This window comes from Epinephelus moara, chromosome 6, assembly GCF_006386435.1.
Source record: "Epinephelus moara isolate mb chromosome 6, YSFRI_EMoa_1.0, whole genome shotgun sequence".
Taxonomy (NCBI): domain Eukaryota; kingdom Metazoa; phylum Chordata; class Actinopteri; order Perciformes; family Serranidae; genus Epinephelus; species Epinephelus moara.
This window is the reverse complement of record NC_065511.1, coordinates 25,391,558-25,417,167: the sequence shown is the minus strand read 5'-3', so window position 1 is coordinate 25,417,167 and position 25,610 is coordinate 25,391,558. Positions and strand designations below refer to the sequence as shown.

The following is a 25,610-nucleotide window of genomic DNA, read 5'->3' as shown; positions in this document are numbered from 1 at the left end:
TTAACGTGACCAGGATACAGAGCTGGAGGCAGGGCCCTGATCAGTGGTGCGTGAAGCCTACAAGTTTGACTTCTTGGGTATAAATTACCTTAACTTTCCACATTATAAGCGCACTACTGACTTTAGCAAGCCAGGCAGCTAACCTCTGGTTCAGGCCTCCTGTAACTTGAAGGGGTGTACCAGGGTCAGTTATACAGCAGTGATATGTGTTACAAAGTCAAATGTACATTTGTGATATTAAAGGGATAGTGCATCCAAAAATGAAAATTCAGCCATTATCTACTCACCCATATGCCAAGGGAGGCTCAGGTGAAGTTTTAGAGTCCTCACATCCCTTGCGGAGATCCAAAGGGAGAGTAGGTAGCAGAACAACTCCACCTAATGCAGGCTGGGCGCCCCAGATTTAAACGTAAAAAACCCCCACATAATTGAAACCACAAAATATCTCCATACTGCTCGTCCGTAGTGATCCAAGTGTCCTGAAGCTCTGACATAAAACGTTGTTTGGAAAAACGTCATTTAAACTCTGTTTTTAGCCTCATTGTAGCCTGCAGATCTAACTGCCACTCTGTGCGCCGAGCTCACATAGGGTGCTTCAGGACACTTGGATCACTATGGACGAGCAGTATGGAGATATTTTGTGGCTTCAATTGTGTGTTTTTTGGACGTTTTAATCCTGGGCGCCGTCAGTCTGCATTAGGTGTAGTTGTGCTGCTACCCACTCTCCCCTGGGATCTCCGCAAGTGTTGTGAGGACTCTGAAACTTCACCTGAGTCTCCTTCAGCATATGGGTGAGTAGATAATGGCTGAATTTTCATTTTTGGGTGCACTATCCCTTTAAGTATTAAAATTTACTAAATTTGTTTCAGTTGATATTACCTGACACGCTCAGGCCTCCATAGTCAATACCCCTACGTTCACCTTTGGTGGTACCCCACCTATAAAGGGGTGTCTCCTGGCTTATCTCTCCCCTTTAGCTGTTGTGCTCCATGGGAGAGGTAAGTGACATTGCCCTCATAGTAATTTCCGTATTCCTGTGTCACTTCATTTCTGTAGGGGCTGGAGTTTATATGGTTGTATTTGACGGAGGATTTTGTTTTCACCTCTTGTTATCAGCTGTCAGGAATAAATGGAAATGGCCTCCAAAGATATCCACGGTCTGGGCCTTTTCATATCAACACAACGCAGACAACACTAGAGTCCACTGGTTACATGGTGATAAAATTATTTATTTGTATGGCTCCTCTAGACTTTCAAAATGATATCCGACCAAATCGCAATAGAGAAACAAATCATTTTGCGGGGGTTGTGATGCTAACTAAAAATTTTATTTACTGATTTACAGACGTCTCTTTCGCAATGTAAGAATATGGGAAAAAGTCCTTTAGGCCCTTTTCCTTCCACCCAGTTCCTGTGTGAATTCGTATGGTGTGGCACGAGACGAAGATAAGCAAGCTTGTAAATACTTCTATCAAGGAAACAGCACGTTTCACAACACAAACACATAAAACACTATGTACAGTAATATAGATAAAGAAAATGTCATTTTGTTTGATTCACTGTGCACACTGTCATGTTACTATGACGTCTGGTGTGTTCATGTTTGTGAACTTGGGCTCGACAGATCTTGTCCAAGTTTCCAAATTGTACCGTTCTATTGCACTTTTCCATATTGAAGGTAATTTTTTTCAGAGTTCTGAGTATGATGGATTGCAGCGCTAGCTCTGTGTGGGTAAAAGTTGCAAAATGATTAATGAGTGGATGTCATAATATTATTGGTGGAAACTGGTTGGTGCTAGCTTACATAAGCACATGTCATATTTGGTTTTAGTGGAAGAAAACATGATGACAAAAAAATTTAGTTTTTGTGTTGTTGTTTTTTTTTCTGGCATATATTGTTAAACAGGTGCACAAAATGTCCGGTGATGTGATCCAAAAGGGTTAAAAAAGAAAAAAAAGCATTTTCATTTCATCTCCACTTTGAAATTAGTCACCCATATGTGTTTCTTCAGCTGTGGTGATGCAACATGTTGCAGCTTTTCATGTGGCAATTCGACTGGCAGGGTGTGTAATGTGTTACCCATAGTCCTGCTGGGTTCCATGGGGTCTGCAGTACGGATGGGCTTCGTAGCCTTGGAGGGGCGCCCTGCTCCAGCCTGGTTAACAGCACGAACTCTGAACTGGTACAGAGCTCCTTCCTTCAGCCCAAACACCGGGTAGTGGCACATTTTCTGAATATGCACATTGCAGCGCACCCACTCACCCTGACTGAGGTCACATCTGTACAAGAGGATAGAAAGAAAGAGAGGAAAACATTTCAATAAGAGGTAAACAAAGAACAAAATCAATAATATCTGAACAATGTTATGTGCAGTCTGCAGAGTGTAACATTATAAAAAAAACAATTTTAAAGCATTTTAGTCTGCACAACAACACATCTTAGTCTGTAAGTATCCCACCAAGACCCATAATTGTGACCAGAGACTATCATGTGTAAATAATGGGCCTCCGAACACAGTAAAAACTGATTTTTAAAGTCGAACGCGAGCTCAGATTACACAACATCGATAACAAACTGCTGCCACTTGCAATAAACAAAGACAGAAAATAGTGCAGTTTTCTAACCATAAGGAGGTTGCTAGGGAACTGGGAAGTATCTTACATTTTCCTCTCCTCACCCAAAAACCAATAACATTCAGGAGATGTAACTTCTGCACTGAATAAAGAAGGTTTGCAAGAACACAAAACACACATACAAATATACTTCATATACAATTCCATTTCACAAAAACAGTTACACAAGAAAATGCACACACTAATGAACAAACTTTCTCTCTCCCTACACACACACACACAAACATACACACACACACACACACACACAAGCACACAAATGGATAACCCTGATTGATTGGTGTTGGTGATAAGTGCAGCACCTGTTCTCCTGCGGGAGTCTTTGACTCTGTGTCGAGGGCTGATAATTACCATGTATACCATTCATCTCATGTGAACTCTGCCAAATGGATACAACAACACTACTGCTGGCCGCCGCCACCATCATCTTTATCTGCTCCAGTCCAATTTCCTCACCAGCAGTGCGCAGAGCGAGACAAGGTTCAGCTGTATAGTCTCACTGTAGGTCTATTATTGACTTACAATACAGGAAATGGCTTTATATACAATCTAAAAATAAGACTTTTTATGGAGATTTAGTAAATGTGAGTTCACTGTAAGAGACCCAAGCTTTGTGCTGAGTCCTCCTGGCAATGTAAAATAAAATGCAGTTAAAAAACATTTAAGCATACTCTCATTTTACCCAGCTGACCTAAAAAAAAAATTAGAACAAATTACTGTTCTACATACATTTAAAGTAGCCAGTTTGGGGGGACATAGGGAACATGGTCCCTTCAATAGAAAATGTGCATTTGTCCCCTTCAATAAAAACATGAAAGTAGCAGAGAACTTTTATTTTGACGAAATCAAAGACCTTTACATCATAAATTAATTCAGAAAAGGTACAAATGCAGTAAATGAAGTGTTAAAATTTTGTGGCGGAGGACCCCCAAACCTCCTGTTTCATACGTTTCACTCCCAGTGTTAAAATAAAACACACACCCTTGGTCATGTGTAACAAAGAGCAGATTGTACTGTGCAGTTTGTTATTATTAACTAACTGATAAAATGAATGGACAAATCAATAAGCCAGTAATTAATCTTAATTCTTAATTTAAAAAAAAGCCTCAATAATCTGATATGCTAAATATAAAAAATATCATACATTATATATATTATACATACATTATTTCAGGGTTTTTTTAAAAAGAATTTTTTTTTAATTTTTAATTTTTTTTTTTAATGATTTTATTTAGAGACGATTTTGATTGATCGATTAGTCAATCCACCTATTTTGACAATTAATCCTTTTGGCCATTCTTCAGTAAATATGTTTCCAAGCAAATAGGTCCCAGCTTCTCGTTTTGGAAGATATTCTACTTCCCTTTGTCTAATGTGCCAGCAAACTAAATATCTTTGAGTTTTTGGCCAACTGATCGAACTTAATTAGATATCTTTTTATGTCAGCTTGGGCATTTTTATATTATTTATATTTATATATCAAATGTTTAGTTGGTTAATCAAACAAGTAATCAGATGAACTGATAATTAAACCAATAATTAGTTGCAAATTAAGATTATTACATTTAATTTGAGATATTCCGACTGCATTGTTGCTCAGAGTGCAGCCCACGGGGTAGTTCTGGCCCTCAGAAACATTTTGTGCAGCCCCCAAGCATGAAATGAAATGCATGCATTATATTTTAATCATTAGCTGTCCATTTCAAAGCTTTCACTTTTAATAGCTTATATTCAATACACTACTAGACAACTGCTGCAGACTGTGCCCTCCTAACAAGCATCTGTCACGTAGGAATTACAACTTGTTAGAGCTACTGGTTGAATTCCAACTAGTGGCACCTTATGAATGTCACAGGAATTACATTCTGTCACCAATGTTAGTGCTGTTAGCTAAAGTTGGTGATTTGGTTGGACAGCTGGCACCTGCACTTTTCCTGAGCGGCCCTCAATCATATGCTGGCTCTCTAAGTTGGCACTCAGTCATTAAACTTTAAGCAGCTTTGTCCTACTGCCTGTGTCTAAATAACAGTTTCTCTGCTGAACCAAACACCTGTCGGTCATTTTCCAGGTTTTACAGAAGCTGCCGCTGGGTAAAGGAGTTTTATGTTATTGAGAGTCTATATTCACTCTTGTGAATAAAATGGAACGTTGGATATATATTATTATCCTCAATAAGCTCCATAGTCCAACATATTTGTCAGAGAAGTAAAGAAGAACAGTCCTTAAAATTGTCATCGAAATGGAAATTCAAACATCTTCATTTCACTGACAACTCTTTCTGTTTGAAGAAGGCTGCGCGATACAGTCAAGTGCTCCTTTATACCAAATGAACCTTGTGGTGAAATTGTGGACTCCTGTGTCTGAGCTAAAGAAGAAATTTTCAGTGTCACTGCCATTTTATTTCCCTCTATTCACTATGATTATATGAAGTATTTGAATTGCGATTGAATGGTGATTCAGGCCAGTCCTCACCGTTCTATATAGTAACCCTGCACAGGTGAGGCTCCATCAGCACTGGGTGGCTGCCAGGTGAGGAAGACGTAGTCCTTGTTGATGTCAGATACCTGGACAGCCAGAGGAGAGGCGGGGCCTCCCACCACTGCAGCTGATGCATCTGCAACAGCATCAAGAGGAGAGAGTCAGTAACAAGCGCAAAACATACCTATGGACTTGAACTCACAACCTTTAGACACAGATAGCAAGTTGTTATCAAGTTGATCTCCCTCACTAGTGTAGAGTTTAGAGGTGACATCACACTATGATACAGCCAACCAGCAGGGTGCAGCATAACAGCAGCACATATGTACACAGGCAGATTTTAGACTAGTGTCACTATTTCAGTTATCACGACAAAATTGCATACTTCATCAGCTTTAATTCTGACGTGTTGTTTCCCTCTGCAGAGTGAGTGACTAATTGACAGCTACTTAACAGAGACAGCAAACTATTTCAATGACATAGCCGAAGGCAAGCCTGACACTGAATATATTATACTGTGTGGACCTTGAACTAATGATTAAGAAGAAGTTTAGACCCTGGGGCTGAACCAGTTGGGAACCACTGAGGTAGACAACATAGATAACATCTGGGATGTCTTTTTACAAAGATTGATTGATCCATAAGTGAAAAAATTATGCTTAAAGATGCTCTTTTTCCATTGATTGCAATAGACTACATGATGGCAGAATTCAAAATGCTGTCAGTAATATATATCTATGAGTATTGAGTTGTTTTTTTGTTTGTTTTAGAACTATATTCTGGTCAGGGTATAAACGCCTCTGCAGCAGCATTTTACATGCAGCAGCTACTCCCTTTTTACCTTGCTCCTAAAACTCTACACCTCTTAGCATAATCATCTAGAGTGGGCCAGATTGGACCCTTTGGGACATATGTTTGACACCCCTGCTTTAAACAGTTGCCATAGCGCCACCATCAGGACTATTGGCCCTTTATTCCCGCTGAGGAAGTTTAGCATGGGACTGGACCCAAGTGCCAAGTTTGGTTTATTTTCATGCATGGGAAGTTGGATTATCTTGGAAGGAGAAGGAGAAGCAGGAGAAGGAGAATACTGGCAAATACAAGAGGGACTAGCAGCAGAGCTATCTGATCCCTAAAAACTAAGGAGGAATATATACTTCTGCATTGAATCAACGCTGTAGCTACTACGTAGGCTCTGCGTCAACACGGAGCCTGACGTGCACCTCCCCAGAAATGTAACTACACGTCATGGCGACGCAGACCTCCTGTTTATTTCTGTAAGCTGACATCATTTCCCTCAGTGGAAACGAAGCTTTTATTTACTTTAATTTCACAGATAAGAAACAATAAATTGTGAAGACAATAAAGCCTCCACAAAAACAGCATTTTAAGTCGTGTGTGTTATTTATCCTTAAGGGATTTAATACTTCGGGATTTATCCTGGCTTCATATGAGGCTAGGCTAATTTAACCAATATAAAATGCCATAGGCTTGTGTTAATAATGTTAGCATGTTATATTTGTTTGGAAAATGTGTTTAGTATGAGACAGTTGTTTTTGTCAGTGAACCTTGTGAGTTGTGATGGAGCCAAACTGTGTGCCGTTACCTTTGTTACATGTTGCTGTTGTCCCTGGTTTTACATGAGAAGAGGAAAAGATGGCTAGCTGCTAGGCTAATTTAACCAATGTAAAATGCCATAGGCTTGTGCTAAACACATTAGCATGTTGTATTTGTGGGGGAAATGTGTCCGGCAAAAGAAAAGTGCTTTGTCTTTAAATGCTGCGAGTAATAGTGAAGCTGATTTGTGTGCTTGTGTTTGAAATTGTCGCTATTAAGCCACGTTTAATGTGTGTTTAATGTGTGTTTAATGTGTGTTTTGTTACAGCACTTCACAGAAACCTCCGCCGCTGACTAGTGTTCTGGAGGTGTAACTGCAGAGTGACACAGACACACCACTGTACAAGTATTAAGTATAAATGCTCACAACGGCATAGGCAACGTGCTTAGGCTACAGTGTAGGGTCTGCCGCACAACTATAAATCCTGCTTAAGGAAAAAGAAGGAGAGACTGGAGTAACAGAAATATAGAGGAAGAGGAAAGAAGCAGATGAGATAGAAAAACAAGAGCAGATGAGGAAAATGTATTTAAGGTATTCCAGCTCATGGCTTTCACATATTATTTGGGCCACAGAGTAAATAATGATGGCTGGTAGATATATTAACACATGCTATTCAACATGCAGCATATAATCACAACCAGTGGATGAGACAGAGAGAAGGGAGAATAAGAAATGAGGAAATTATGCAAAGCGGATTGAAACGATAGGATGTGTTCCCAAACCTTTTCTTTAGGCTGGGTATAGATGTTTTTATTTTTTTCCAGACAAAAGACTCAAGCCAACATCAAGGACACCTCTTTCCTGTTTAAAATTGCATCCTCTTCCTCCTTCTCTCTCTCATTTGTTTTTGCTCTCCTGTACTGTGTATTTGTAATGCAAATATGACGGGTGAATGAAGGAGAAAACCCACAAGCAGAGAAGTTTGTTGATTCATTAATTAGTACCTCCAGCTCTGGAAAAGAAAAAAAAAAAAAAAAAGAAACTCCTCTATAAGAAAGAGAGTCCTAAGCCAAGATGTTAAAGGGAGCTTTGCAGGAAGATTCATCCTGCATTAAAGTGTTTGCATATGTGTGTGCGTTTGGCCAGTGCATGTTAATCTTTGATGCATGTGCACACCACCACCAGGTTCATGAATGATTCAGTGCACATTACACCGTGACTGTGGCAGTTAGAGTGCAATACATACATGAGTAAGCACTGGTATTATATTGAAAGATGCTGAGGCTCCTTGCAGAGCTGCCCAGACACATTTCAAATGTTTGATGAGTCAAGTGGGAGTTGTTCTCTGGTTTATATGCATGTGGCAAACAATGTACGGGAGAAAATAGCAGTCTGTGAAGAATATAGAGTTTCATTGAACAAAGTTAACAAGCCCTCTACAGCAGAACAGCTTGATTGATGGTGCAATTTCCCCATATGAATCAGGGTAGTTTGCTGACAGGAAATGAAAGTAGCACCAAAATCTGGTGAATACAAATAGTGTTTTGAGTGAAGGTTTCAGTCAAAACACTATTTATCCATCTTGGGACAACAAATGATGATTCCATCCTCTGAAAACACTGGTATTTTTATATGCAAGGGTCTTGAGGTCACTCTGAAGCATCTGTCAGGTTTTTCAAACGCTAAATGGATCATTTCAGAATGAAACATATCATTTAAAAAAAACGTCTGGCAGACTCTTCAGAGACACCACTCAGTATTGGAAGGATTCTCTGATCTGATCTGATGTGACAGCTATTTACATGCTTGCCATAGTGCCCCACAGCAGATGCAGACTTTATAAAGAACATCCTAAAAGGAGTAGTTTGACATTTTGGGATGCTTGTGATGTCAAGACTCCAGACAGTCAAAGTGCACGGCCAAGAATAACCACATAATAACCCGTATAACCACAACTTGTTTGTTTCTACACCTTTACAAGAACAAGATGCACTGTCATTCAAAAGTTTAGACTGCCTGCCACAAAAGATTTATTTAGCACAGTCTGACGTCTGAGAGGAATAATTCATATTTTACTTTTCAAGCATTTAGGTTGCATACATGGGTGGATTATGAGACAACGGGCCCCTGGGCACACACATGCAAAAGGCCAAAAAAGGAGCAAGACACAGAGTTTGTGGTGGTTTGGCCTCTTTTGTTGTTGTTGTTTTGCATCTCACTGCAGTCCTTATGCACCTTTTTACGGTTTTGTTTCTCACTGTGGGAATTTTGTGTCTCACTGAGGTCATTTTGTTTCTTTTTTGGTTGTTTTGTGTCTCTTTGTGGTTGTTTTGCCTCTTTTCTTAGTTATTGTGTGTCTCTTTGCAGTTCCTTTGCATCCCATTGTTGTCTTTTTGTGTCTCTTCGTTGTCATTTTGAGACACTACCCAGTCAATACATGTTTTTTGGGACATTTTGCAGGGGAAGTCTATAAAGGTCCCTGACTCTGACATCCATAGTTGTAGAAAGTCTTCTACACAGTTATATTTGTTTGTATGAGGGGTTTGTTCTGTATGGAGAACAAAACGTTGAGCAGTGGTTCAACCAGACTGACGATTGAAAGGTCAGAAAGAGACAAAGACACCTCTGAGCAGCAGTCGTTGGTAACAGACTGGAAGCTTAGCATCACAATGTGTGCAGATTTAATAGGAACATGTTCCTGTTTCAGTGTCAAGTGCACAATAATGCCTCTAACAAGCTGGAGTTAACAAGCAATGTGTTGTTTTAGCAAAGCTATTCTTCAAACTTTTAAATGGAAATAGTCTCAGGTTAGCACTGTTGGAATTGGATCAGGGGTCATCAGCTGAATATACTATGGAAGGACAGACAAATGACAGTTTAAATGTATTCAATCTCACCTCTGAGTAGACTGCAGAGGGCCCAAAGAAAAATGGCTTCCCAAAATAGTTAGAGCCTAATTGCACCATTGTGGTTCAATAATGATTAAGGGCCACTTACTTTTCTGGACTTGAAAACAAATTCAACATCAAGGTGTGCCTGAGGAAAAAAAATGTTTATTCTCCCCTCTTATGCATCATTACAGCGACACTGAGTAAATGGAAGTTTTAATCATTTAATTCTTATTTCAGGGCCCAAACTACTTTAAACATGTATTACACATTTGGTGTTTGAATTATACTGTTTATCGACTGTACCATACTGTTAAATTAAATAGCCATTATTAAAGAAAAGAAAAATACTTTTGGACAGCTGCGTACACAATTCCATGCTAGCATTGTATTTAATACGCTAAACAGTATGTGCGAAAGAAACCTTTGTTTGAAACCAATGATAAGTGAATTGGATGCTATTTCCAGTGGAAATAATACAGTATGCAAACACAGGACACTACACCAGCATAAATATCCCACAATGCAATGCACTGGAGGACAGCATTTATAGGGAACAGCGACCAAGACAGCTCTTTAACGCCAGTAACACTTCAGTTTAAGTGTAAGAATTGACTTTGCAAGGCGCAATATATTTTTTAAATTAATGTAAAACTGCCAGTGCGTGAAGGTTGGCACCGGTTACCATGGTTACGTGTCTCCAACCAGCAAGGAGGTTCTCAGAATGTGCCGTAGTGATTAGCCTACAGGTTTAGTGCATCCGAAAAGATACATGCCATTGTTTATTTACACAAAAGTATGTTGAACGATTTGACACATACTGAGTATGCATAGTTTGCGATCTCAGACACAGAGCCTGTTTTCGGGGTTTATGCTAAGCTAAGCCAAATGGCAGCAGCTTCATATTTACTGTACAGACATGAGAGTGGTATCGATCTTTTAATCTAACTCTCAAGAATTTTATAAGCATATTTCCCTAAATGTTGATGTCATAAATTCAGAGTGCTGCTGGAATGTACCGTTCAGTTTTTCAGAGCACCACACTCTTGGAGCGACAGACCGCACACTTGGCACTCTGACTGGGGAGACGGAGCAGCAGAATGCTGAATGGTGTGAATGTGTGATTAACTTAACCATTCATTAATACATGTAGAAATCAAGCGCTCCGTTATCCCAAACAAAAGCACTCTCATTTTGGTGTAGAACGTCAGATTGGGTTTACGAACACACCCCATCTCTCAGTTTTCATCAGTGAATGGAATTAGTTATCATCATATGGCCTAAGTATGGAGCTTCAGTGTCCATCACAATCATGGAAACTCCATCTGCGGATAAGAACTGTGAATGGTTGAAAGCCTTTGGAAAAGCTATTGAGTGAGTTGTGTTTAGATTGATTGGCCAAACTATGATTTTCAGTGTTCAAAATTGAACCTCTATGCTCAAACGCAATGATTACAGATACATTCTGTTCTAAAGAAAAATAACTTGATGTTTAAGAAACAATTTAATGATCAAACGTTTTACAAATGCTACATGATTAGGAAAGACTGAAGATACATTCAGTTTTTACATCCAAACCTGTCATGTTGGTCCTCACCTTTGACATAGACAAAAGCACTGTGCTCCTTGATGTCATCCCAGGTCCTCAGCTGAACACTGTAAACACCTTCATGCTCCTTGTATGCAGCCCTTAAAGTGATGGAGGCCTTGTTGTCGACTGTCTGAATGTCAACATTGTTAGACGGATGCAGCTGGACACCTGGAGAATGACAATATTAACTGACAAACCTTTAGCACACATTTAAAAAGCCAAACATCTGGCTCATCTTTAACAGTACTTACCATCTCTGAACCAGCTGATGCCATGCTGGGAGGGCAGTAGAGCTGAAGAGAAGGTACACTGCAGGGTGAGGCTGTTACCCTCCTTCACCCATGTCGGGGGGAAGGTGGTGTCAAACTCGACTTCAGGCCTAAAGGCTGTAGGGGAGAGGGGGTGAGCAAAGGTGGACGGGGAGGTGACATGGTGAGAGGGGAGGGAGGATTAAGGGGAAGGAAGGGAGAGGAAAGAGAAGATGAGTAAATAGCAGGAAAACTGGCTGATGAATCAGCAAGATATAAGAGAAGTAAAAAAATAAAGTCAAAAAAGAAAAATGAAAAGGAGAGAGGCACTTTTCATTAAGCACATTTGCTTTCCTCACTGGTGCTGGGCAAAGATAAAACTGATATTGAAAAGTAGGTCCACTTCAGATACGGCCTTACTGCAGCATATTGCAGATGGTAATCATTTTAGGTGACTGTTGCACTATAAAACTGCACAGACCTCCTTTGGACTGCTGCAAAGGAAAGAGGCATGACAGGTAAAGGGGAGAGGAATCAGGAAGAAGAGGATGTGCAGGAGGTAAGTGGTAGACAGGGAGAAGTATTCTGATTCCTGATGATAAGAAATGAGAGCTCATCTCCCCTGCTGTGTCACCAAACCTGGTCAAAAAAGCTCTGATGTCTCTATACCATCAGGTTTGAGCTATGACATCAGGTTTTCATTATTCTCTGCAAAGCTAGCAGTAACAAGCTCTTCCTTGCTCAGTTCCTCTCACCAGTGGCGGAGAGTGAAACTGAACAAAGCAACCTAGAGGGTCTTAATTAACTAGAAAGACCATCTTATGCCGACTTGCAAAGCCATAATAGACAAAGACCCTCTGCTTAATCTGAGAGCGCGAAGAGACAAAGGACAGCCAGAAGAGACATCCCCTGGAGGAAACAACAGAAGACGGCAGAGAAAGCTCAAGATGTGACACTTTTTTTTTTTTTTTGAAAGTGAACAATTCCTGACAAGATATTCCTTCAGCTGCCATTCTCTCACTTGTCAAAGCACTGAAGCAATACAATCTGGAAGTGAGAGATATATGTGTGCCACGAGGTCTTGTCAAACCCCATTCTCGGCGATGAATCTGAGAGACTGTGACATGTTTCTTATAATGATCTTGTTCTGCTTAGCAGGCCGGGCTATCACGGGAATGTGCGTATGGCTTCATTAAAAAACACACCGCTTGGATCTTTGTTTCTCATCATTCAAACCTTCCCTCAGTGGCAGCGATGATTATGATAAATTCACCCTGGTTTCGCTTTTGTGTATTGAGTGATTCATGTTGGAAAATATGATCTGCTGTGATAATCAAGTATCAGTTACATAAAAATGGCAGCATGCAATTCTTCAGCACTCCACGCAGCAAACAGGCCCCACGGCCATTACACGCTGATGAAGCTTCATTCAAAATGATTGCCACTTAATTTCTGAGTGTGTGGGGAATTTATTGCATTGTATTGCACCTACATGTTACTTCTGCAGAAGCAAAGGTGTATTCACAAGATTAGATGTGTGTAGGATGGCTTAAGTTTGGCAACGTCATTTCAAAGTAAAATAAAATAATGGCACATATAGAGCATTGTCTTAGTCTTAAACCGGTTCATTTACAATCTACTCACAACTTAAGGCCAGATCTAAGAGTATTAACTTTCTTTTAAATGAAAATGGGATCATGTGAACAATTATCTTTGCCCATCGATACATTCTTAAAGGCCCTGACATCCCAAACCGACAGTCAGCTGTCTGTCAATGTCAGGCCGTGTGCACCTGTTTCCCTAGTTCTTGAGGTTGGGGCTAGTCGGCCCTTGTTGGCTGTTTTTCAGCCAATTTAGCATGTTGAATCAGTGTCAGAGAAGATGGAGCACTGTGACTGGCAGTTCAGCTCTGCCCGAGATGAGAAACGACAATGAGGAAAGTAAACAAATGACTGAAGTCAAGTGGGCGTGGGATCGAAACAAACTTGTTACTTAAATTAGGAAAGATTATTTATTAGCCATCAAGCTCTTTAGCAGAAACGGTTTGTCGTTATTTGTGTTGTTGCTCACAGGTGCACGGTGAATATCATTTGCTCTTTTAACATTGGGTTGTGTTGTATATGTGCTAACTGGCTAACTAGCATCTTGCGTCTAGCATCTTTTCCCTTTTTTTAGTGACACATACAGACGACCGCCGTCTGCTGGTGTGGAGAGCGATTGCTATGGAGAACGTGCTTGTTGGCCGCTGGCTGTAGTCTTTGCAAAGTGTTCATGCGCAACTTTTTGGCCAAGACACAGGCGATGTGATGCAACAGTCGGCCTTCATTGCCACTAGTTCTTTAATGTTGGTTTGGTGTGTCTTGGTGACTTACTGACTGAGATGTGAGCTGAGATGTGAGGACTTTAATGTGACACTAGACAACAGGGCAAACAGCACAAGCAGTCAAAGAAGCAGACAACAGCTAAACATATCTCAACTTTAATCCAGTTATGCAAGCCACAACTGGTTGTGAAAATGAGAGGATGCACCCAGAATGCTCATTAAAAAGAACGTTTATTTCCTTGTAAAACTGCATGTTTGCACAGCCGGGCTGACAATTAAAACAGCAGATTCAAGCAGAACTTCAATGAATCGCTGCGAGATTAGAACATAACTTCGTTTTTACTTCCAAATACCAGCGAGTGCTTTATATGGTTCAACAGTGAATTTAAAAATATCGTCTGAATGCTCATGTTTTTTTTTCTGTTTGTTTTTCTCCAAGTTGTAAAGCGCAGTCTCTAGCTGGGTGTCTGCTTCCCCACATCCAAGCAACTGAGTTTTTGTATGATGTTCAAAATCTTACTCATAACTGACAGGATATATATAAATATGTACATATACGAAACTGCTTTATCAGGACCTGGGAAATCTCAAATATGTGTGTGGTATGATGGGAGTGAAAAGGTAATTATAAGAACTGTGTCTCATTCTCAACCATAGACTGTATAAAATAATGGACGTAGTTACACTGATGTCACCCATTGGTTTGTGGCAATCACCATCTTGGTTTTTTTTTTGGAGTCAAAAGTGACCATATGTGGACGAGAGGGTGGAGCTGTGGAATAAGAAGGGGTGGATCTAACTCATAGACTGTAGTAGTGATACCTAGAGGACAGTGTGTCATTCAGGTGGCCCCACCCTTAATTAACGTATAAATTTAGGCCTTATTAAAATGTAAACGGGTACGTTTTATAAACATTCACCCCTTGTACATTCATCATGAATGGAGAAATAAGCTACAGAGCAAAGGGGTTTTTGTACGACGCTGTAAAAATGTTAATTTCTACTGTAATGCTGGGCATTTTAATATGGGTGTCTGTGGGGATTGACTCACTTCTGGAGTCAGCCTCAAGTGGCCAGTAGAGGTTCTGCAGTTTTTCAGACTTCTGTGTTGGCTTAATTTTTCAGCCTCGAAGGTTGCCACTGACGCCCTCTCAATACAGTATCACAGAAACACGTGGAATGGACGCAACCTCTTAACAACACATTACATGGTGGTGGGCACAAATTGTGTTAATATGACATGCTAGCAACACGAAAACAATGCCAATGCAAAGTCTATTATGAATAGTCACAGTGTCATTGTGAAACGTTCATAGTTTGGTAAGGTTTAGGAAAAGATTGTGGTTTCGGTTAAAATAACTGTGTGGGACGTAAGTGACGAAAACTTGCTTACTTATTAACGGGCTTCACACAGAACACTAACAGTGGTTTCCTTGTTGAAAGTCAATGTTTGTGGAGACTTTCGCATGCCGTGAAAGTGAAAAAAATATAAAAAGGCCTTGCATCCTTTTTACGTATTTCTTTGAGTGTGATTATATTAGCATACGTTTCGGCGATCTGAACACAAGGGGACAGCCAAGAGACATCGCTGTTCACACCTGTGTCTGTCATGCATCTCCAGCTGACCACTTGTGTTTGGATTTGGTTACTGCCTACACTACTTACACTATAAGGTCAAAGGGCCCCGTGCAGTTATTATGTCCACACTCTCACTAGCTGCTAGTTAGCATGCTCTCTTGTCTTTCTTGTGGTTTGTTTGTACAGCTGGAGATATCGCTGCGAGCAGAATCTCACGTCTCCTTCCATAGGGCAAAATGATGGATGGTCACACAACACTTCATCCAACTCATCGTGAAATGAGCAAGTTTTAGAGCGTTAGCACACTGCCACCAAAACAACCACCACATCCTGCATTTATGACTTAGTGCCTGTCAAGAAGCATCAGGAGGCATATGTAGTTCATACTACAACAGATATGTGGTCAAATGTGTCCCAGACCACCTCGGCTAGTGGTTTGAGTGATTGGATCACAATACATCTTGGTGGTTGTTTACAATTGTATTTAGCGCTGTCCACTTGTGATTGGATCACCCAAGTCCCATATTAATACCAGGTATAAACAGGCTCTATGAGACGTGGGTGGCCCTCCATATGAAGCTTTAAATGATGCCATTCATCACTGCCTGCCATGCAACTCATATTTGTATTTTCAGCAAGACAGAATCACTCAATGCCTTCCAAAACTGGCCGATAATGGTTAGGTAAACATAGAAATTTGGGGTAGTAAACAGCTTTGTTTGTGATCACAGTTAAAAAGAAGAACTACATGAGTGAGATATGGTGGTCATGATCAAAATAAATCAGTGTTGGTAGGAAATGGTTGACACTAAAACATAATCATGCTACGTTTGCCGTTGTTTCCTTTAGGCAACAGTCATAATTCACATTGCAGGGGCAAATTAAACAGGTTTTTTTTTTATGTGAGGATGCTTTTGTTTTTCTGGCAATAACCTTATTCAAGGCAAAATATCATCATAGCTCTCATCAACAGCTAGCCAGATCAGACACTGAGCAATCATGTAGGTACAGGCTGGAAATGTCATGATCCCCACACATGGTGGAGCCTAATCTAGGCCAAAGAGTGCCACAGCCAATATGAGATGCTCCACAGCTTGGAGCAAAATGGAATAAATCCCCTGCTGTCCCTGAAATGAAATATACATGACTCTCATTTTTGCTCAATTGGTAGCAAGTATTTCTATCCCTACAGCATCTATCCCACAAATAGTCTTACTTACACCCATCGACACGCACGCCCACCCACGCAGAAACATAAACTCCCATGACAACAAACACCATCAGTGCACTGCTCCCTTTCAATGCATCCCTGTCTTTATGAGGTGCAGCACGGACAGTAGAGCGCAGCGTTGTGTCACAGTCTTCAGAGCTAACTCAGCCCTCCCTTCGTTCACTGGTGGAGGGAAAGAACTTCAAAGGGTGGCAGAGAAAATGAAAGGGGACACTTTTCATTAGACCCTGGTGTGAAACTTACCGGGGGTCTGCGAGTACTCTGAACCAGCCACGGCTCCTTGATATGCTGAATCGCAGGGCGGCGGAGCGGCAGAGCAGGACAGATTGGAGAAAGGCAGCGAGGGTCAGAAATGGAGACAGAAACAGAGGCAGATGTTGTGAAGCTGAAGGAGCATGAGATCGAGAGGCACAACAGACAAATCAAACCTGGCAATGCCACATTTATGCAAGTCACATCTAATATTCCCTTTAACCTATTTTTAACAACTGAAGAAAGCATGTGAAATATAAATGAGAGGGAGAAGCCTTGAAGTGCATCATTAAAAGCCCCGACTGTCTAATTGATCTACAACATTGGGGAACTTTACTGCAGAGCACCGAGCCCTTTACAGACAGGGTGGGTCATTTAAGAGGTGCACAGAAAAAACAAAACACGATTATTGTGAAGGTTTCTGTCACAATGATATAAGTCCATGATGCTCACTGCAGATGTTTGCCTATTAGTCACCACTGTCCTCATCATAATTCATAATGCATGAATCCTGCAATGAGATCTGTTTTACTCATCACTTTCGTCTGGTGTTGATTCTCATCCACACATCAAATTTATATAGAAACTAGGATAACGGGGACAGAAAACTACACTGTGCATGGGGGGAAAAATAGCATCCAAAGTAGAAATCATTCCCTATGGGCTTTCTTTAAAAAAAAAAAGAAGAAGAAAATATATCTGACTTGAGCAATGACAAGATTGGAGGTATTAGGAGGATGGAAATATGGATATGTGGTAAAATTTGGCCAAGACAGTGTCAGCACCCCGGGGGGATCAATAAAAGTCTGTGCCCCTGCAAAATAAAGTGAAAATTGAAATGCTCATTTTATAGCCCGACTGATATTGGATTCCTGAGGCCAATACAATATTAATAGTCGAAAGTTTAAAAATCTAATAACAATATATCTATAGCTGATATCCACTTTTCAGACTTTACCCGCAGCATCAAATATTCCTGATGGTTAAATGGAACTGATATTTAAGAACTAGATATGTCATGAAGTTGAAAAATAAACATGTTACTACCATGTGGTGGACAAAGACACCATTTCTAAATTACCTCAAACATGTCATATTAAAGGTCCAGTTTGTAGGATTTAGTGGCATCTAGCAGTGAGTTCACAGATAAAACTTCTGTGTGGCGTGTAGATGAACTACAGTGGCCGACACGGAGATGCAAAAGTGTGAAAACATGAAAATTCATGCATTGGTTTGTCGACATGGTCTCACTCTGAAGCTGTCGAAATCCAGCTCTTGGCGGTGACTTGCAGCATCAGACACAGATGATAAAAACCCTCCTTTAACGTCGGCGTGATACGCGGCCGGTCACCGTTAAAGTTTAACAGCGCCCAGCGGGCATCAGAGGGAAATGTGGTGGGACAAGAACGAAAGTTATTTTGGCAGAAGTCCAAGTGGGGTGGGCTGGAGGTGGGATGAGTGGGTCCAACAAACACCAACTTTCACCCGAGAGAGCAGTGGTCAAGTCCTGTACGATTATAAACCCAGACCTTGTTCTTTTTTCCAAAACCTAACCATGTGCATTTGTTGTTGAAGGGAACAAAATGCCAATTTTTATGGTCTTGAACTGATGTAGTGCGTTTATTTTGAAAGAGACTGTATATAAACGTTAAATTAAAAAAAAAGACAACACATGTAACAGGCAGAACTTGACGCGGTGTCCCAGAACGTCAACAACCAACGCATCTCGTACCTGGACATGGAAAGTCCATGACCATAAGTCGATATGTGACGAGGTCAGAGTGAGAATGTGTTGGGTTTGTCCGTTCTGGGCTGCTGTAGAAACAACATGGCGGACTGTGGACCAGCTCTGTATACAAATATAAATGGCTCATTTTAAGGTAAGGAAAACACAACGATTCTCAGTTTCAGGTGACACACTCATGAAAACTAAGCCAATATATCCCTGTAAATCCTACACACTGGACCTTTAAGTGTAGCCTACTGCAATTTTTTGTCCCTCATTGGTCAAAATATACAACAAGGCTATCAATTCATGTGGCCAGTTTATTAGTATCTCTGTTATGAGTTTTGGCCTTGTTGAAAGCTGGCAAAATAATCAATGTCACAAGAGATAGTCACGTTGTAATCCCCAGTACAGAATTTGGAAATTGTTCATCCGAGGTGGCAGCCTAAAACACGTAGATTCTGACACATCTCGACTCATGATCAATTTAGTCTATTAGCCTATTTGACAGCCTGAAGAATAGGCACGCTCATAAAATGTAAGACAGGGCTCTTCAGTGTTTTATAGGTTAAGGACCCCTCAGCTGAAAGAGAGACAGAGCGTGTTCACCCTACTAGGCCTACATTGACAGGGCAGCCTAAAGTACCTCGTATAAACATACCTTTATGGTGCATTACATACTGAGCTATTAAAACCATAACTTTTGACTGATTAATATATTTATACATCATGGGTTCATTTGATAAGGATTCATGTGTAACAGTCAGCCTGTCATCGACATTGTGTACTGTAAATTGATCCTTCACTAAGTCCCGCCCCTCGAACACAGACTGGCAAATCATACTGTAGCAGTTGCCAACTCTGACAGGGGTCCGACAACAATATGGCTGTGCTCCACAGACTCTCACATAATCACACCAGATTTTCTTTATTTTCTAGCTGGATTTGTGGCAAACCCTGAAAAGTGTAGGGTTAGCTAGCTAAGGTTAGCTACTGAGGGTACAACTGAATGTACACACATGCTGCTTTTGCTTTTCAATGACTGTAACACTAAATAAAAATCAACCCTGCTGTTCAGGAACCAGTGAAGGGCAGCAGGGAAACTTTGCTGATGTTCAACCAGCTCTGTGTCATCACAGTGTGTGTAGATGAACGTTGGAGCTGGAACTCCCCGCCTATCTGCCAGCGAAGGCTTGGGTGGCAGAGCTCCATCGGTTGGCGGTGGCATGGTTGGAAGCCAAACACTGTTCATCTGCACACACTGCAATGCCACACAGCTGGTTCAATATCAGCAAAGTTTCCCTTTATATTCATTGTCTTGTGTGGCGATCAGCAGTGATGTGGTGGTTCACTTTTACACTGTGATCTGTAGCCTATAGTTCGGCTTTAGCTTCTAACTATCTTTGTCTTTTTAACCTGTTGTTGCTGCTGAGTCAGTTTGACATCCTGGATATATCCTTCAAACACAGACTGTAGACCCCTCTGTCTGCTTCTCTCTGGAATCACTAGTTCATTTGTCCAAAAATATAATAATATTTCTTCAGGGAGTGCAGTTAGTTACAGTGACGGACCATCAAAAAAGGGGCGGGGCTTAGCGATGGGTCTATTTTGTTTGTTTGTTTGTTTTACAAACTGGTCAATTTATCTTTGGTAATAATTGGTTGCATTAATGTAAGTATGTATTTTGAGACATAGTATTCTAGTTAAAAGAAAAAAAAATCTAAAAATGATCAAACAATAGTAACTCTGAGGACCCCTAGGGGCCACGGACCCCCTGTTGAAGACCCATGATATAAAGCATATGATGTGTGACATAGCACCACCTTGGCTGTTTTTGCTAATGGTTCATGTGTTCATTTCATAAAAGTGTATTCATTTCTATGAAGTTATTGGAGTGTTTCAGCTTTTCATAAAGACTGATGGAATTCAAGTGGATTTATTGTTATAAGTCTGACATTTAGCAACAGCTGGATAGCTGTTAAAATTGAGTGTTTTCTGTCGGCCAATGGCAGCAACCACTAACTGTCAGCTAACCAAACAAATCAATGTCGACCTACATGACAAAAGCCACAGAAGCTTACCTAGCTGACAGACATTTACTGCTGTCTGTCACTGCTCAGCGACGGCTCCGGCGCACAATACACGTCAAATGGTGAGGAGACTCCACGTACTCGGCGCACAACAGGCGTGTGCCGGTGTGGTTATGGTGCGTACCCTGCAGCTAATTGGCTCATGCTGGACAGGTGCTGCCTGTTACCTCCCAGTTTCCACAGGCCGCATGGATGTGTTGTATTCACAGCGTCTCAGACTGTTTATCCAAAAGTTTTAAACGCTCACTAGTGATGGTATCACGACAAAGACTGGTTATACGTCACTGCCAAGACATGCTGGGTAACATTTCTACGGTTTTGACTGAACATCCAGGAGCCACGCTTCACACACAGATGGCCCAGCCGCTGACCTTGGATAAACACCTACCTGCAGATCCCAAATGACTGACTCCCACCCTGAGACGCTCCAACTCCAACCCTGGCTGACTTTAATGGTGAGTACTCTCTTGTTCATTTAACGCTGGCATTGGTTGTTTGTATCATGTTATGCAGCTGCATCTTTGCTTTTTGGAGTTTTGTCAACATTGCCCTCAGTGGTGCTGAATTGTGGATGACAGTGGGTAGGCCAGCTACACACATGGGACGTGTGTTTTGCTCTGTGTGCTGTGTTGCTGCTGGGCTTGTTGTGTATTCAGTAATTTGGTTTGTGGTTTGGTCAGTGCTCTCAGTGGTCCTGATGTTGGTTATTCCTTCATGTTCATGTTCAAGCTTGTTTACAAACCTCGTTGATCTTGAGGTTCTTCTATGCCTGTTTTACAGTTTCCTCAACTGACTTCTCATTGAGATTTATCATATTTAATGCAATGCAAGAACTTGCTTTCACATTATTTACAGACTCTGGTACTCATATCTACAAATATCAGTAAGTGTTGTTAGTCAGGAACAATTTCCACTTACATGAAAGTTGCTTTTGATTATAAAAGATGACCATTATACATGTATAAAATATGGTAAATCAATGCATTGATTAAGCATTGTGTTTATAATCCACTCCAAATATGTTAGTTTAAATCCAGGTTTGCTTCCCTTGGTTCTGACAGTTTTATTTTTATTTTTAATTTTAATTTTTTATCTAAAGCAGGGGTTGCCTTCCTGGCTCTTTGGCCCCTCTCAAGTGGCTCCCTGTGACTTCAAAAAAAATTATATGGAAATAAATAATGTTAATATTTCAGATTTTAATTTTCATTCATCACCATTTTAGGCAGAAAGTGTTTCTTAATGTAGCCTATACACTGAATAACAAAGAGCTTTAAAATTTCATCACCTTGTATTTTATGCACCATATAAAGGTATGTTTATACCAGGCACTTGAGGCCGCCCCATCAATGTAGGCTCAGTTTTATATACAACTCAGATTTATATATGGCCTGGTGCCTTTTCCTCTAAGTTTTGCCAAACCTTGAGAGCAATGGCTGGTGTTGTGTCTCCCTAGCTAAGCTCGCTATGAATTCTAAATCCAAAAAAAGACAAAACATTTTAATAAATGGAGAGGTTCATTTGCTTTCACCACCAACCCTGCAAAGTTAAAGAACCAAATAATCATAAAAACTGCACTTCAGAGCGGTCACATTGTGTTAAAGCATATTAATGAATGCTAATTCATAATAGGCAGTGTTACCTTCATTATAAGGCTCAAATATGTTTTTTGCATCTCCAGGCATTTTCTTTTTCTTTTTGTTTCGGCCAAAAAAAGCTCTTTAGATAGTAAAGGTTGCAGACCCCTGAGCTAAAGTAATTAATTTTATCTAAACAGATTGTATGGGATTAATGATTTCATAAAAAGGAAGGTTTGTATTGCCTCAAATGCAACACTGTATTCTTATCTGTATTATAGCTTGTGTACAAAATGACTAAGCTTCTTTGTCTGTTTATACTTGAACATTTATCAAGGGGCAATGTCAACAATGTATTAAGTTTTTGAGCAGTGTTTGTGTGTGGAGTTATGGACTATTTGTGTAAATACAGTTGCTGATGCTGACCAGTGTATGATTTTGAAGGTGTTTGCACCAGGTTTAAAAAGCAGTCATAGTCTAAATCCTGCACTTAATGCTCTTTGGACTGGTCATATGACCTACAGCTTGTCGTACCGATATCCTCTCTGTGTCTCTGTATCTAACCAGTTAAGAGCCTGTGACAGAGCTCTTGTATTTCACTCATTTCCATCTTTGTATCCATAATGATTTTCCAGCAAGCATATGAAACAAGAAACTACTCACAGTTCACCACGAGTGTTGCAAAGGTCATAGCTTCACCCAGGGGACTCTTGGCTATCACTTTATACTCGCCAGCGTCATCAGGAGAGCACCTAAAGACATTTTAAGCAGCTGTAGCTGAAATAAAAATGTATCTGTAGGGTGACAAATATGTGCTTTTATTGCACTTTTCTTTTACCCGCCGCATACTTTACTCTGTTGTTATTGCTGTTAAATGAATCCCAAATACAACATAAAGACAAAAGGAGATGTGGCGTCTTACCATGAGACCACTCAACTTAACTGACTCTTCGTTCTTTGAAGTTAGGTAATGAAGCAAACTTACAAAACAGCACCAGCATTTATTTCTCAGTTTGACAGCCACATTTTTATCTCATAACACCACAATTTCCTGACCTCACCCACAAGGTTCTTAAATCAGTAATTTGATCCTCAATTAATCAAAGGCAAGGTCGTGCTCCCCACACATGCCCCATCTTAATCAGCCCTACCCCATACTCATACAGAGATTTTTAGCCTTAATTAGCGACCTACCTTCTGATCTCCAGTGTGTTAAGACCAAAGTGTTGTTCGAGGTGGTAATTCCATGGCTGGTCAGGCATTCTCAGTGGCACGCCATCCTTATACCTGAGGCAGGAAGTTAGAAATAGATCAGAGTCAGTGAAAGTTTAGGTTTTTTGGATATCAAAGGGAAAGTGAACAATGGGCTTCTCTTATGGTTCATGATCCTGCCTGCTGATTGCTTATGCTCGTCTTTGACTAATCAAATGTTAGTTTGGCTGAATCCATAACAGCCAGCGGGGCACTTTGATCTCTCATTCTGTCTTGTGCTGGGCACTGTTGAGGGCAGCCTTTTGCAGCTCATTGGGCTCGATGGGTCCCATATGGGATGGTGAAACCCGCAAGCCTCAAGTTATTCTGGATCTCAGCTTAGGTCCATGAATACTGAGCACACTCAGGCTATCCATCAGCGGGTCTCACAGCAGCTCAAGTATCAAGGCTGACAGTTCGGCACGTTGCCTGAATTAACTCAGGTAATTTCATATTAATACAGAGGGCGATATTCAAGTCAGGATTCAGAACTGTAGTGTCATGATTTTCTTTTTTGTTGCAAGTGGCTCATAGGCTTTGAGTCTGTCTTTGTGTTCAATCACTTGCGTACATGTGTGGATGGAACCTAACCTAGCACCTTACCTCTCACACTGTGTACTTCTAATGATCTCATGACAAATTCAACAGTATCTCACTGTTTTATGGATGAGTCATGAATTATTAATACAACGTAGGGCTGCAACTATGCACTGTTGTCTTTACCAATATTTTTTTTCAATTGTCAGAAAATAGTGAAATAATATAAAGTACAATTTCCTACAGCCAAAAGTGGAATTTTTCAATTGTTTATTCGTCTGACGGTCCAAAACCTAAATATATTTAATTTGCAGTAACATGAACTAAAGAAAAGCAGCAAAAGATCAAATTTAAGAAGTAATAAATTACTTAATTTATCTTTTTATGAAACTGGGCTGTCTGTACTGTAGAAAGACACAAATCCTTTGCAACTGGTGCCATATGACCAGAGAAAAAAGAAGAAAAGGGCTGTAGTATTTGCTTTTGCTCATAAGGTAGAAAATTACAACCACCAAAATGCATTACCTCTCACCAGAACAATAAATTCTTCCGCTGGTCAGTGACATGATGGGAGCTTGGCCATTTTTCAAAAGGAAACAATATGGTGGGCGGCAGGTGACAAACAATTTCAAATTACAATTAAACGGTAAGCTAGAATATGTTTCTGGTTGTGTTTTAGGGGAGAAATAGGCAATACAGCAACAGAATCTTGGTTTTAATTGATCAGCACTGCTTAGTTTTACCGTTTGATGAGTTTGAGGGGTGGTTCTCCCTCTTGTTCTGCTGCTTTACTCTTTAGCCCCGTTTCCACCGAGCCATACCGTAGTTTAGTTCGGTACGCTTTTTTTCCCCGTTTCCACTGTGAAAAGTTGTGGATGGTACCAATGGAACAGTTCCGTACCGTCCCCATTTTTGGTCCCCCCTCTGTTGGGCACACAGATCTGGTACTAAAAGGTGGAACAGTGAACACTGCAGTCCTTTGATTGGTCAGTCGGTCACTCTGCTCAGGGCTGAGTTGTGGCTGGTTTTGAGGCTCATGTAACCTCTGTTCATACCGTGGAGAGTTTTATTAGTAAACTGTAACTATAAAATGAAAGGATGTTTTGCTGCCTCTCACAGCAGCTGGAGTCTGAGCAAAAATAACTTAATTCACTGTGTCAACTGCTGGCGACTTTTAAGGTGGAACGTTAACCTGTAATGTTACTCAATGCATGAGTTGACGACTTGAATCAATCAACACACCTTAAATTTCACTGTGACAACTTTGACCTTTCCATTAGTTTTTATATGACATTCGCTTTTAGTGATGAGTGGATCTTCAAGTCAAAACTTATATAGATAAGTTTTGACCGGAATGGCATATATCCCAATCCGTACGAGCCTTGTTCCTGTGGGCTCCGGCAACACTAAACCCCTGAGCTTGCCTGAGAAGGACTAAATGCACAAACCTGTTATTTCTGAATATCTCACGGAGAGAGACTCTCACTGCAGCCTGTTTTATTTTGTTCTGAAAATGTCAGCATGTAGCCTCGTTCTGTGGCCGATAAACAAGGTGCAGACTTCCCTCTTTGTCACCAGTAATGAGTAAATACAGTGAGTGCTGGACGGAGCAGTGAGTGTCAACAACCCCGCCCACATGAAGCACTGTCTG

General features: G+C 40.6%; 1 protein-coding gene across 3 annotated transcripts in view; it reads right to left on the bottom strand.

The window, feature by feature from the left end:
• Positions 1-25,610, bottom strand: part of myom3 (myomesin 3) — a 98,116-nt gene that overhangs the window by 47,204 nt on the left and 25,302 nt on the right. For 2 of the 3 annotated variants that reach the window (XR_007570158.1, XM_050047559.1), the window contains exons 6-12: positions 23,366-23,458; positions 22,835-22,923; positions 16,773-16,817; positions 11,401-11,535; positions 11,156-11,317; positions 5,107-5,248; positions 2,081-2,280 (exon numbers count right to left, since the gene is read on the bottom strand). Coding sequence is in view for 2 of the 3 variants with exons in the window: in XM_050047559.1 (XP_049903516.1) it covers positions 2,081-2,280; positions 5,107-5,248; positions 11,156-11,317; positions 11,401-11,535; positions 16,773-16,817; positions 22,835-22,923; positions 23,366-23,458 (866 nt within the window). In the remaining variant the exon portion in view is untranslated. The remainder of the gene's footprint in view (positions 1-2,080; positions 2,281-5,106; positions 5,249-11,155; positions 11,318-11,400; positions 11,536-16,772; positions 16,818-22,834; positions 22,924-23,365; positions 23,459-25,610) is intronic. The other variant, XM_050047560.1, reaches the window with a different exon arrangement.